At 30.0% G+C, this 15,622-nt stretch overlaps 1 protein-coding gene across 1 annotated transcript in view; it reads right to left on the bottom strand.

Annotated features, from left to right (window-relative positions):
* LOC110898667 (lipoxygenase 2, chloroplastic) overlaps positions 1-11,164 on the bottom strand; it is a 29,943-nt gene extending 18,779 nt beyond the window's left edge. The window contains exons 1-2 of the mRNA XM_022145480.2: positions 10,753-11,164; positions 4,673-4,932 (exon numbers count right to left, since the gene is read on the bottom strand). Of these exons, the coding sequence (XP_022001172.1) occupies positions 4,673-4,932; positions 10,753-11,110 (618 nt within the window). The 5' untranslated portion in view covers positions 11,111-11,164. The remainder of the gene's footprint in view (positions 1-4,672; positions 4,933-10,752) is intronic.
* Between the last annotated feature and the right edge of the window lie 4,458 nt (positions 11,165-15,622).

Genomic DNA, 15,622 nt, shown 5'->3' with positions numbered 1-15,622 from the left:
CAATATAATAATTTGTGTATGCCTTACTTGATTACCCCATAATGTAAATCACTTCAAGCTTCTTCTTAGGTTTGTATCTCATCTATTCCATCCACTCTAATTTCAAAACCTAAAATGTTTTGCTTACTAAAGAGTTTCTACAAAATTTGCTCTTGTTGAATTGTTGATTATTTCTTAAGATATGATGATCCTACTGCTCTTTTCTGATAAAAAGTATTACAGAAGAAAACTAGAGCATGACTAGTGGGATAAGTCAACCATTATATCTCTTATGATAATCAAGAACTCATTTCATTATTGCTATCATGGGAGCTATTCTAGATTCTAAATTTCCTAAGACTAATTTGTTTTCTTTGGAAGAATCAAAATAACTCCTAAGCCGCATGCATTACTCTAGATTCTTACTATAAAGTTTATGGCATATGTGAATACATCATAATGTACAATACCATGACCCATAATTTAAAGGTTTACACATGGAAATCATTACACTTTTCCGGTGCATTACATATAACTTTTCCATTAATACCATAAGTTTCCTTAAGAATCAACTATAACACTCAAGAGTACCAAAGGAAAATGAGTGTGTTGATTAGCAGCATATGTACAGGAAAAGGAATGCATGAAACTGGAAAATTAGATGATGTTCATCTCACCGCCACTAAACCCGAAAGGAGGATACTTTTAAGATTCAGAGATAGTGTACAACTACTACTTCCAGCTATAAGTTTCTTCAAAGGAAAGTCTCACAGCAGGTTTATGCCATTAAACTAGGCATGAGCATCGAGACTATCCATAATTCAATGAAACAGCTGGCTAAGATAAGTAGTAAGATATTTATGATATTTAAGTCTGCTAATGGTAATATTTTAACTAACATATGACCGGTTGATTCTAGTTCTATGTGTTTCCTTACCAGAAATCAACAAATAATTAATATGAGAGTTAGTGACAAAATTTTATGTTAAGACTATAAGAACCATACAAACTGTTTTATAATTGGGCTTAATGATACCTTATATATTCTGTAGATTATTCAGAATTTAGTATCAATATAAAAGCTGCATTATGAAAGTTGTGAGGTTTGCATGGTTAAAACAAAGTCACTTTTACCTTAAACTCTCATATTATTTGTTATCTCAATTTGGATAGAAACCTTATAAGATAGAACTTGATGATGCTACATTTTTCACAACCTTTGTTATCATGAAAATGAAAATTTAACAAAAGAAAAATGAGACTTACAAATTTCATCCATTAAGACCAAATTTCATGAGAAATTATGACTAGGTTAATGAAGGATGAAATATTATCAAATCTCATTCTTAGTGACTTATGAGCATGTGTTATAAGCCTTAATATTTAAATGGCTAAGGGAATAAATTAAGTTCCATTAGAAGTTATATTTCATTGGAACTTATCCCAAAATGGAATATTCAGACATAATTCATTTATCATAATATTTACTTGTATTGTTATATATGAATTAAGGTATTAAAGAAATTAATTCATATATACTATGATTCCTTCTAAATATGTCCCCAAAATTTTTATAACATATGGACATTAAGGAAATCAAGTCTAACATATATGACATGTTCCCACAGCACATACATCATTGAAACTTATCTTGTAGCATTCCAACAGATCTAAAAGGTTAGTGGGAGTATTAAGTGTCTTAATCTTAATTTGTGAGAGTTGCAAGAGGTGGGGGAGTGAAAACTTGTTATTACCTCAATTTGCACCTCTTGTACAAGACATTGCTCCTTCACAACTTTTCTCTTTAAGAATATACTGCTACTCTAACAAAAGTTTCATTGTTGCTTAAATGTGGGCACACTCAGATTTCTTGCCAAAATTGTAATCCTCAAACAGAGAAACTACAATGAGTAACTTCTTTAATTTGTTTCTCTATTAGAATTTATTGGTCTTCTAATGTTGACCATAAGTATGCTAAATTGTTAAAGATTTCTAAGTCAGTGGGAGCAGTAAAAGTCCTTATCAGGATTTGCCAGAAGTGCAAGAGGCGGGGGGAAGAGACCTATTAAATTTTACTCCGATTACACCTCTTGCGCACACTTAGAATTTTGAAAGTGATAGCAACTTAGGCAAGAGTTAATCCATAAAACTGAAACTCTTAATAAACCTAATAATCAACTAAGGAGGCCATCTAGGTTTAAAAGCCTACTAACTTTGATGATTATGTATCCTCCTTGACTGAAGTTGAAATGGATTTTAGAAAGTTTACTGATCCTACCTCTTCTAATTAAGCCATTAGCATCAATCAATTTTCTAAATGTAATAAAAATTGTTATTAGCAAATTTGATTTTATGTGTCAAAATAACGTTTGGGATTTGGTTGAATTACCTAAATCCAAATGCAAATGTTAAGACACTAAAAGCAAGATTGATTGTTAATGGTTATGCTCAGAAGAGAATTATTTATCAAAGAATCATCTTACCTTTCTTACAAAAGGTTTCTTTGAGGATCATTGTTGTTCTAGTAGCTTATAATCTTTTGTAGCTACATTAAATGGATATTAAAACAATTTTCCCTAAACAAAGACTTACATGTTCAAAACAACCTGAAAGTTCTAAACTGAAAGGTCAAGAACACTTAGTTTCTAAGTCGATGAAATCCATATATGGGTTGAAGCAAACATCAAAATGTGACGAAATCTTAATGCGATTCTTTTCATCACGAATTAAGTGGATTTATGTGTACCAACCTCAGGATGAGTGGGAGCAACTAATGTTAACTTGTCCTTATATAGATGACACTCTTTTGATAAGTATATGTTACATAAGTCAAATAATTTCTCACACATATTTTGATATAATGAATCTCGGAAATACCACTTACGTGAGAGATATCAAAATATACCAAGATAGACCCATTGGGGCATTAGTTTCGTGCCATAAGCTTTACTCTAAAGTGGGTCCTTACATATGTAACAAACAATATTGCTCTCATTAAGAGGATAAGATGATAAATGAGATTACTTCCTTATGCTTCATTAATTAGAAGCCTTATGAAGGTTCAAGTCTATACTCGTTTAGATATTGCTCACATTGATGAACATTATATCACTCTAGATTATTGTGAAGCATCTTACAATATCTTTAAGAAACGAGAAAGACCATAAGAAGAGGTTGATTATTCTTACCTTGATTTTATGATGTTCAAAAGAAACTAAAAGTCAATTTGGGGTAATCCTTGTGTCTGCGGACAAATCTATCTCATGGAGGAGTCATGAGAAACTGTTAACAACCACCTAAATTATAATGACATAATATGTTGTTAATTAACAACGCAATTGTCACTAAATGTTGTTGAAATTTTATCAGTGGACTCATAAACTTATTAACTCCATATAAATACTATATTGAAGACTTGCTGTGAAGAGTCAGCTACCTTATTTTCTCGAACAGTAATAGTTCGAGAGGTGCTGCATTAAACTTCGATACAAAATTATTGTTCGTTTATGAACAAGAAGAGGAACCTAAATACTTGTATCGAATACATTTACATTCATGATATGCTTGCGGATCCGATAACTAAGGTCTGCACCCAAAGTCTTTTTAAGAGCTCATAATAAAGACGGGTTTTACTAAAGGCCTTACATAATAGCATATCGTACATATGAATGATTAGTTATTATTTTTCCTCAATTACACAATTTGTTTGTCTATAAATACGTATGTGCACCTGATGACGTATAGACAAGAATTATACAAATTAATTTCAAAGGGCTTAAGTCATTTTGGTCTTAAATTTACGTACGTTTTGATTTGGGGTTGTAACATGATTAATGGGGGTCTTGAGTTGACAGTAATTCAATGACTGTATTTTTCTGTTGCAATTTCAACTTGAAACATTGATTAATGTTTTAACTTGGCCAAACTTACTTATACTTATCACAAATGATCACTCAGCCAAGTGGGAGAATGTTAGAAATAACCCGTTGATGTGGCCTTAGGGATCATTTGGTAACATTACCAATATGACATAACTAGTCCCCGACAATTACTTGATGGTAGTAATTGTAATTATTGATTAGTATTAAGGGGCAATTATGATTTCCCTTTAGGTATCATTAATAGAGAAAACATAGAGTTTTATAAGTGATCACCATTCATGACCATTATTGATTGATCTTTATATATTGATGATAAGTGGTGATCAAAACTCTCTAGTAGAACACCAATACTAAAATTCTCTCTAAGGTGATCCATCAACCTAAGGTACCATAACGGGAATCATGGCCTTATCTTCGTCTTCAAAGATGACCACTCCCACAAGTAAGTGTCTCTAACTTGGTATCTATATTTACGTTATGATTGAATAAACATGATTAGGTTCTATATTTTGACCCATGTTTAAAGATATAATCAACATGTAGTTCTTCCAAGACTTCTAACACTTTCGTGTAAAGTTCTTCCAAGACTTCTAACACTTTCATAGGCTTGAAATTCAATTTCATAAGAACATATAAAAAATAAAGGGATATTAGCTAGATTTAAATAAGCTCAACTTTCACCAATTGGCCGATAGCATCCCTAACTTTCGATTTGTACCACACCACTCTCAACTTTCAACTTATTGTCCGATAGTACTTTCAAACTAACCCAACACAATAAAATGTATGTTTTAGAATATTAGACAACTAACCTTGTCAGTGAAGAAGATTCGTTTATCAGGATTTTCATACTTAGAGTGAACCCAAGATTCACAAGGAAAGATCATGCTCCCATCATCAAGAACAATATCTTTGATGTATGCCTCTTGACGATGTTGATTCTCAACTAACACTGCACCTATATCTCCAAAGTCATAAGGAACCTTAAACTCACACTGGTATTTGTGCAGCTTACTCCCATTGTTTAACGGTCTTGCATACGCCTTAATGGTCTCCTTCTCTTTCCCTGATGCTGCATAGAAATGTAAACACAAATCATCAACGTCTTGTTAAATCTGTATATATGTTATCTTAAGGGGACCCGGGGTGGAAGAACAAAACCCCGTGATATGGGCTTTTATCACGCGTGGAAATTTTCAAAACACCACCGCCACCTCCATTTTTCACGCTCCCATTTTTATAACGCGTGATATTTTTGAAGTGTGATGGGGTATTGGGTGATGAGGTAAATTGTTGGTTGTGGGGAAGTTGTTGGGTGTGGTGGTGAGTGATGGACATTTCCACTAAAAAAGGTTGTGAGTGATGGAATAATGGTTGATAACATGACGGAACTTGATTGGATGTTGTGAGTGATGAGTGATCACCACCCCTACCTCCTAATGGATAATGTATGAATAGACCAACCAATTGTATTGAGATTTCTTTATTAAATATATTAACTTTACCAACCAATTGTATTGAGATTTCTTTATTAAATATATTAAGTTTACTTTTTAAGTAAGCAAAATCTATGTATATGGTTTGTTTTTTTTGTTTAAAACAAATGTAACAAAAAGCATACAAGGATATAAAGAAAAGACAAGCATTCTAGTTTTTGTGTTAAACTAATAAGTTTCCCCCTTAAAATGTTACGGGAGAAATTATTAGATTTAATTGTACATTGGTGTTTTTGTGTAATAAAAAGATAAAGTTAAAAAATAAAGTCGTAATATGCCTAGAAGAATATTAACATGCGGTTTACATTCATCGAAAATCACAAAAGGGAATACGTGGTTCCGATAATATTGATAGCGGTGCCGATTTTTTCGGTTGGTATCGGTTCGTTACCGGTATCGCAAATCGACATGTGTTTTACATTAACTGAAAATCATAAAAACGGATACCAAAACCGGTTCTGATAATCCCGGTACATGCGTCGATGTTAATTAGTCGGTATCGGTTCCGGTTTGTTACGATACTGGTATCTGATATAGTTTTCGATATTAAAAGAACATTTTATTTTGAATACAATTTCGTTTTTAATAAAACTTACATCAGAATGTTGATGGGAAAAAATACTCACAACTGCATATTTAGTTTTTTTAAAAGGTTAATAAAGTAAAAGAAAAAATTACTGAATAAATACTATTTATACTCTTATAGTATATGAGAGGTGATTCTGAATTAGTAAAAAATAAATTACTGAATAGTATTTATACTCTTATAGTTACGGAAGTGATTCTGAAATAAAAAAAAAAAAAAAAAAAAAAAAAAAAAAAAAAAACCCGTAAACATATATTGCTTTTTAATAGTTCGATACAAAGATTCTTTTTTTTCTTTTACCTTTCCATGGGTAGACGTGTTTTAATTATTTTAATGGCTATAAAGTAGTAAAAATGAAGTAAACAACGTTTATATAGGGATGGCAAAAATACCCGAGTCTGACGGGTATATCCGAAACCTGACACAAATGGGACGGGTATACCCGATACCTGACAGATATTGGGCCGGGCATGGGATTAGTTTTAAAAAATTTCGCAAGTATGGGTCGGGTATGGGATTAGGTGATACCCGACCCGATTACCCGAAACCACATACCCATTTACCCGAACTATATACCCGATTATATACCCGAATTTTTTTATTTATATTTTTATTTTTCATTAACCTTTGTCTATTAGTGATTTATTTTAGTATATGAAAAAATAATTTTTTTTTTGCATATGTACTTGATAATAGTATTTATATTTTATATGTTGTGAAGTATATACATGTAAGTGTATAAGTATTACAAAGTAATTATTAATTTATGATATAACTTATATGTATGTAATGTGCATTTTTTGTTTATAATAGTTGTATAAATAAAATTATATAATAATTATAATAGTAAAGAAATGTATTTGGAAATCCCAACGTATATCTTTTAACAAACTAATGGGTATACCCGATACCTGACGGGTAATTACCCGACAAATACCCGCCAGGTATGGGACACGATTTTACAACCGAGTATGGGTATTGGATTACCAATACCTGACCCGAACCCGACCCATTACCATCCCTACCTTATAAGGTTTGCATTATTTTTGTTGGAAAAATAATAAATGTTCAACTATTAGTTTAATTTAAGTTAATTAAAGTGTTAAACAAGAGAGATTATTATATAAACTCATTTATGTTATCTTCATTCTGCTGATAATTTAGTTGTGTTATCCCCTACCGTTACCAACGTCCAACGTCAACCTTCGTTACGTGTGATTTAGGTTAAGAAATTTAAATTTTGCCTTTTTGGTCTTGGATTTTATTTTCAACACTTTAAGTGATTGGCAATGTTTGATGATTTGCAAATGATTGGAGGTGACACATGTTACATCTTATAATATACATGTTTGAAAGTAATAGGCCTCTTTATAGAGTACGTTTTATTAATTATAAAATAATTAAACTAAACAAGTTAATATTTGACTCAATAACCAGTGGCGAAGCTTGAATTTTTCGGTCGGTGGGGGCGAAAACGTATATACGGCAAAAAATTCTATAGAACCGGGGGGGGGGGGGGGGGGGGGCGAAAACGTATATACCCACAAATTTCTATACGAAAACTACATATATAACACTATTGAGCGAAAAATTCGAGGGGGGCGCCTTTTTGTCTTAAACTTAATTTGTATGAGTGCAGTGTGTGCATATTTTGAAGCCTTTTTGTCTTTAATAGAAACGCTTTTCTTTTTCTTATTTTAGTAACCTTAAATAAACTTTAAACGATCAGCTGATCATATATTGATAAAAAAGTATTTTTGGAAATCATTTGTTTTTTTTTAGCAAGGACCACAAATGATGGAAAACTATTGTAGACAACACTGGTCCACAATTACAATTTCCTTTTCAACAATAATGCAAAACTTAACATGTTGGTACACATTAGCAATGTTTTAAAAACCGGTAAATACCGGTCGGTTATACCGGTATTAGTGGCGGAACTAGAAGAAATATTCAGGGGTATCCCAAATTTTTTTACGATACATTTATAGAACATAATTTTTTTACCAGCATTACGGGGCAGGGCTGATCCTGAAAATTTAAGTGCCCTGGGTGAGCCAAAAAAAAGGCAGTTAGGCCTTACCGAATTAAATTTTATAAACTAGATTTTTTTAAGTTATTACTATTTAGGTTAACGAATCAATATTGAGCATATCACATTTGGGCTAGGCTTTATGAATTAATATTGGCAATAAGTTTTTAGATATTAGATTGGGCTAGGTTTATTTTTAATTTTTAGATCGAAATTAAACAATTCAAGAACTCAAGAAGAAAAGAAATAAAGAATACTCACAACTCACAATCACAATTAGCACAACAATCTAATACACTATTGGGTTATTATTTGGTTATTTGGGCTAATTACTATTGGGCTATCATTTGTTTTTTTGGGCTAATATAATCAGTATTATTTGGGCTTTATTTCAGTTTGTAAATTTTTTTTCAGGTGTGTCCTAGTACTTGTTGAGGGGTGTCCTTAGTATAAAAATCGAAAAAAAAAATAAAATTTTACACTACCGGAAAAAAGTTGAGCCGTAGCCCGTGCTACGCCCCAACCTACATTAGGTCCGCCCCTGACCGGTATTACCGTTTCCAAATGTAAATCCGGTACGAAACACCCCGGTAAATAAGTGAAACGGCATAAGGTTTGTACCGGCGGTAAAATTTGGTATACCGGTTTAAAACGTAATACCGGTACCGTCCCAGGGTTATTTTAGTTTGGGTTGTTACTTATTTTTATTATATATGTTATTTATCTTACGTAATTTTTATATATTATGATTATTCGTAACTAAAAATTCTTATTTAATATTGTATGAAACGAAAATAGTTATCCTCTAGTTGATGAGTATGACGATAATAGTGAATTTCATCTTTTATGCGATCGTAAAGTATATGTATTTAGTACTCAAATGTCTTAAACATATCGTACACTTTCATTTAAAAGAGTTTGTTAGAAGATTTTTATTATCTTTTGGATTATTTTTTATTACGGATTTACTTTTGGATTATCTTTTAATATGTAATCATGCATTTTTGGATTAACTTTTAAGTTGATGTTGTAATTTATAAAATTATACAGTTAGCTAGTCAACCTGGTTGAACCGCTCGGTACAATCTGGTTCAACCGGTTGAACCATTTTTTCGCCTAATCCGGTTTGATTTAAAAGCCGGTTTTTAAAACATTGCACAATAGGCATATAAACTTGTATGTGTCATAAATTTAAATCTGTATATGATTTTAACAATCTGATACACAAATAACGATCTTTTTTTTAATAAGTTAATATTTCATATATAGATTGGCCGAGTTACACAAATAACGATCTTTATGATGATGTAAAATTATTATATGTATATTTTTTTGGATTTCAAAAAAGATATAATGCACTGGGTAGAAAGAAGAAATGAAGAACCGAAGGCTTGTGAATTTCGTAGTATTATTAAGAGAAAAATCAATATACAAGAATACTAAAATTGTTTAAAATTAAAATGTTAAAATTAATCATATTAAAAATACTTTGGATGATTATATAAAAAAATAAGAAACAAATCTAAAAGATGACGGAAGCATAGCAGTTGACACCTCTCAAAGAACTTTATATATTTTCAATCGAAGAAACACTCACACATGTTTTATATTTAAACATTGAAACGCTCTATAACCTATTTTATTTATATATTTTCCTGAGAAGAAACATTCACACATGTTTTATCTTTAAAACGCTTTATAACCTATTTTATAAACAAACAAAATTAAGTTGTGAAAGTTCTTTTGTAGTACTAAAACCTTTTTCTTGAACCTTCACGCAAAAATAACATTGTGAAGGGATTTTAAAAAGATAATAATTTTTATAATAAACTTGCGAAACATGATATTCAAAGCAAATCTTGTAAATTTCTAAAAAGTAAAAAAAGTTAAATTTGAAGTCTAAACGTACAAGGGTGCTCTCTGCATATGAAATGTTCCCAGGAATAGTGTTTAAAACATTATGCACAAAATCTGACTTATTTTCTTCAAAACCATCAGTATATATTGTTGGTAAATCAGAGTTCAAGCGCACTACTCAACACACGAGATTTGTACACCTCATGACTCTTTCTAATTATGTTAATCAAACGGAAAACTGAACCAAAAATTACACTATCCTTACACCTATATTTATACTAAAAACTATCATTTCTAAACAAGTTATCTAATTAAACTCAAACTATAAATCTAATTATCCTAAACCAATACCAATTCTAATACTTAATTAACCCATTAATAAAATAACTAGATAACCATATTACTTCAAACTAATAATTATCTTTAACTATTTAAATTATCCTTTCCCATATCATGATTAATCCTTCATATATGTATACATAACGGTAGGATCAAATAAAAAATTTATTTTGTCTAAGTAGGATGTAAATAAATCTTAACCTTTCATTTTTCTAATCAATGGTTAAAATGAAAATATAGGAAAAAAGAGAGGTGTAAGGGTTCTTTGAAAAATCTTATTTATTGATTTTCACTCTCCAGATGCATATTTCATCCGCAATTTTTAAATGTTCATAACTTTTTTATACGACATTATTTTTTAATAAAAATTTTACTATAAAATCGAAGATAAATGAGTTACATATAACTTATATATGTATTTAGTCTAAAATATTATAATTTACATGGACTAATTAACAACACTTTAATAATTAATACTTATTTCAAGATCTTTTTTAAACAAAAAACTTTATGTCTTGTTTCGGGTTTACATTTTAATCGAAAAAGTGTGTAGACAAAAGTACTAGAAGAGTATCTACTCACAATCAAGATCAGTAGAAACGAGCTCCAACAAAAAAGACTTTCCAAAAAGATCAGAAACACGATCTGCTACAGTTCCTATAAGACCCACAGTCACACTAGTAAGTACACCGCTAATGGTTGGTTGAACACTAATGACACCTTTCACCATTGTGAACTTGTCAACAGAAGAGGTCGAGATCATGGTCGCCTTTGTGGTAGTACTAGTACTCATGTTTCGAATACTTCCACCGCGGCGTTTCTTTACCAACACCTTACGGGAGATGACGGTGGAGGAGGAATGTTGATCGGTGATGAAAGGTGTGCTGAGGGGAGGTAGGCTAATGGAGTTTGATACTTGGTGTATGTGCGATTTCAACATATTTATTTATCTTTTTATTTTGAGCAAAGTACAGTTTTTTTCTATTTTTATTCAATGGTCGCCTTTATTATATATGGACAGTTTTGTACCAATAATTTTCATATGTCAAACATTTAGGAAATCACTACCACTCGTTTTAATACAAGAGACAAAAGTCATGTCAAATGAATATGAATTTATATAAATATAATTAATTAAAAAAATACATAAATAATGGAATTGAATTTACCCAAAAAAAAAAAGTTTTTTTTAACAATGATGCTCATGAAACAATTGTCAAGTTGGTTTAATATGAATTTATATAAAATTAATTTTAAAAATTCAATAATCATGGAATTGAATTTATATAAAAAACATATCTTTTAACAATGATGCTTATGAAACAATTGTCAAGTTAGTTTATACCAACAAAAAAATACTTATATTAATGCAACTTATATGTAATGCATCCTTTTAAGAAGAAAGCCAACTTGATTCATATATTCAAAACGATGGAATTTTTGAAAATTTGTTGTTTTTGTGTAGGTCATCAACTTGAATTTGAGTTTACATTTATCATTTTGTTCTATTGAAATTGTTGTTTATGATATTTTTTTATAAGAAATTTTGGGAAAAGAAGATAACTACGTTGAGTTATTTTTAATTGACTTGTACACAACTAAAATCGTCAACTTCTGGATATTCTTTTAACCTTCCCTTTTATCTACGTTAATTAGCATATGATAATTCTACTAAATCAAGGTATGTTCATAAATGACTACATGATTGCTTTATGCATATCATGTTTTTGTCGCAACACATGTTTTTGTTGCGTATTGTCGATCCGCCGCAACGTACGAGTTCCCCACTAGTAATTATATATATTAGAAAGCTACGTATTATAAAAAAAAATTAAATAATTATTAATGAATTTATACAACAATATATTGAGATAAGATATATCTACAAAAATAGAAGATAGAACACGAAGAAATGAAATAAGAGAACCGAAAAAAATGTTTCACTCATAAAAACATGAAATTTCGTGTAACCAGTTAATTATTTATTTATTTATTAGGTATAGATTTAGAACCACATGAATAATAAACCACTCAATAGATTTTCTTCATGTGTTTTTACCCTTTATATTATAAATAATATACATTTTTAACCCATTTATTTTTTTAATAATATTTCACTTATCATTTAAGTTTATATTTCTTTAATAACTTTTAAGGTTAGGTTTATTAGTGAAAACATCCTTATTGTAAATACTAATGAACTAATCTTATCCATTGATTATCAATACACAAGTGTAAATCAATGGGCATGATTTGATGATAAAAATAAACTAGTGTATTTTACGATTTGATGATGTAAATCAATGATCAGGATTTGTTCACTCAGTTCACAAATACACTGGTATTCACTCTTGAATCCCACCCTGTATATGCTAAATATATAATTATGTTTAATTTTTTCTTAAGGTTCTGGTATAAATTTTATTGAAAACGACGTTGTATTAAGAAAAAATTATTGTGTCGTAAACAAATTTTGTAGATGCTTTAATACCGCGTTTTCGGTTACGATACGAGAAGGTTTCGCTATTTTTGCCTTACCGGTGCCAAAACCGATACAGATCGATGTAAAACACATCTAAATATATTCTTTGACATATTACTACTTTATCTTTTGGCTACAGAATAACTTTTATTGGAAAAAACAGCATAACTGATTCTATATAAATATCTAAATAAAAATCTATATTTGAATAGTAAGCCTATTTAGTTGTTATCAAGGGATATGTTCCCAACTTGCAACACAAGCCAAACAATCCTTTTCGATTCATATGGACCTTTCTAATTTTTAAATTGCCATTCATGCACCCATCTAAACAATCCTTTTCGATTCATATGGACCTTTTCTAATTTTTAAATTGCCATTCATGCACTCAAACATGTTTTAGAAATATCATATATATTCGTTGAAGACCTGTATTTTAGAAGCATATGATATTTTACAATAACATGAATGATATATATGTGAATTTTTCTGTATTGTATGGGATTTGAAATTAACACATGTATAAAAGTGTCAGGTTCGATTAAAAAAACGTTTAAGTGACCAATTAGGTATAATAACTACTAGGTCATATCTTAAAATCATTTAGTTTACATATTACTACCATCAATTAACCTTTGGTGTATTTGTCTAGTTTCTGTTTTGGATTATGTATTTACTTTAACTAATTAGACTAGTTAACATAAACATTATTTCTCCTAAAATTAGAAAGTCGTAGGAAGAGTATCAAACAGAATCCTGTTTGAACTCATTCTAGATTAGAACCGTCTCATCAAACTCCACGATCTTAGATTTTCGGTTTTGGATTTTGGATTTTTGGATTTTTAGATTGTAGATTTTAAAATTTTTTGTTTAGATCATTGTGTCTTTTTATTTGGTATTGTGTGTTTTTTTTTTTTTTTTTTTTTTTTGTCATTATGTCTTTTTTCCTCAACATTGTATTATATTTTGCGATCTATTGTGTCTTTGTACAGTTCCTAGATTTAGGAGACTATGTAGAATAACTCATATATATATATATATATATATATATATATATATATATATAGAGGAAGGTTAACGTACAATAGCTCCTTAATGTGCGAAGCGTACGCGAGTAAATTATGCATATTATAAAATTCAAACACTAATCACACGTACAAAATCACACATGAACAACGCACAGAAAATCACGCATGAAGTAAAAGCTAATTACGCATGTTATATGTATAATTACGCACATTATTTTGTGGTCGGGTATGCTTCGCATGTTAAGGGCCTTTTGTATTTTAAACTTTATATATATATATATATATATGCACACACACATATATATATAGGTATATATAGGTTGAGTGTAGAGGAAAAATTCATATGAATTCAAAAAAGTCAATGAATGAACCACATGTTGCCACGTGTTACACGTTTTTCATAATTCTAACACGTAACAGTTTTTGTCAGAAGAGAGAAAAAGTATATGTAACACCTTTTTCATCTGTTACATATATGTAACATCAAATGTTACACTTTCCTTTTGTCTTCAACAACATATTTTTGCAGGTTTTACGAAGTATAACATCTTCGAACTTAGTTTTTACGAGTTTTCAATGTGTAGTGCATGTAAAAATATGTTACATGTATTATAGAAAAACCAGATAGAAAAGTGTAACAGACAAAACCAGTTAAACTTTTTGTGTCAGACAGAAAAGTGAATAAAAAAAATGTTACATTTACTTTTGTTAGTCTATTACACATGTCAGGAAGTTGTTTTTTTCAAACATCAATCTCAACCATAGATATTTTTGATGGATGATGGAGATTGAGTTTCTTAAATTCAAATGAGTTTTCTCCATATCCTCATCCTATATATGTATATATTTATATATTTATATATTCGTAGTTAGTACTAAACGTGACCCTTTAACTTTTATTTTTATTAAATTACCTAAGTTAATATATTTTAGAGTTAATTGATCGGATAGTCCCTATGGTTTCACGTGTAGTCCCCACCTTTTGGAAATAGCAGATATGCTCCCTATAGTTTGTTATTTTGTTACTCGGTTAGTCCCCTGAGTAAATGTCAGTTAGTTTGGTCAGTTAAGTTGGTGTGAAATTACTAAATTGTCCTTACTAAACCTAAAAGTCTGATTTATTATTTAAAAGAAATATATATATATATATATATATATATATATATATATATAGAGAGAGAGAGAGAGAGAGAGAAAATGTACTATGCAATATCCCTTAACGTACGCTTCGCAAGCGATGTGAAATCGCATGTTATAAAATAGCATGTTGGTTTTTGTAACAATTTCGCATGTGATAATTTTGATGAAATCGCATGTTGGTTTTTTATAACAATTTCGCATGTGGTAATTTTGATGAATTCACATGTTAAAAAACCAACATGCGAAATTGTTACAAAAATCAACAAGCGATTTCAATGTGGGATGAAGATTTGACGGCTGAGATGAGCGCGTACATATTGTACGATAAGGGATATTGTACGTTAACCTAACCCTATATATATATATATATATATAGGATTAGGTTCAAACGTGAACAAAATCCCAAGAATGAACTGCGTGAACTGATCTGGGCCCTTGATTTTTATGATCTTGAGATTAAAGTGAGTGGCATGATGGTAATTATTTGGTTAATTTTTTTCATTTAATTAAATACAAAAAGGGTATATGTGTAATTTCAATCTTAAATTGATTGCATAAATATCTCACAAATCAAGTAATCAATTATCCTCTTAAATTGATTGCATAAATCTCTCACAAATCAAATCAAGGATTAGGAAAGATGTAACTTAATTCAATTATTAAAATAATTATTTGTTTAAATGCAATGTACACATGTGTATTCTGATTTTGCCCTCTTTTTAATGCGATGTACAGATGTGTATATCGTATGTTTTTGTGATATCTCAGAACTTTTTTGTATTGAATGTTGATGTACACCTGT

Source organism: Helianthus annuus, chromosome 13 (assembly GCF_002127325.2).
Source record: "Helianthus annuus cultivar XRQ/B chromosome 13, HanXRQr2.0-SUNRISE, whole genome shotgun sequence".
Classification (NCBI taxonomy): Eukaryota; Viridiplantae; Streptophyta; class Magnoliopsida; order Asterales; family Asteraceae; genus Helianthus; species Helianthus annuus.
Note: the sequence above shows the minus strand (reverse complement) of the source record. Positions and strands in the feature narration are given on the sequence as shown.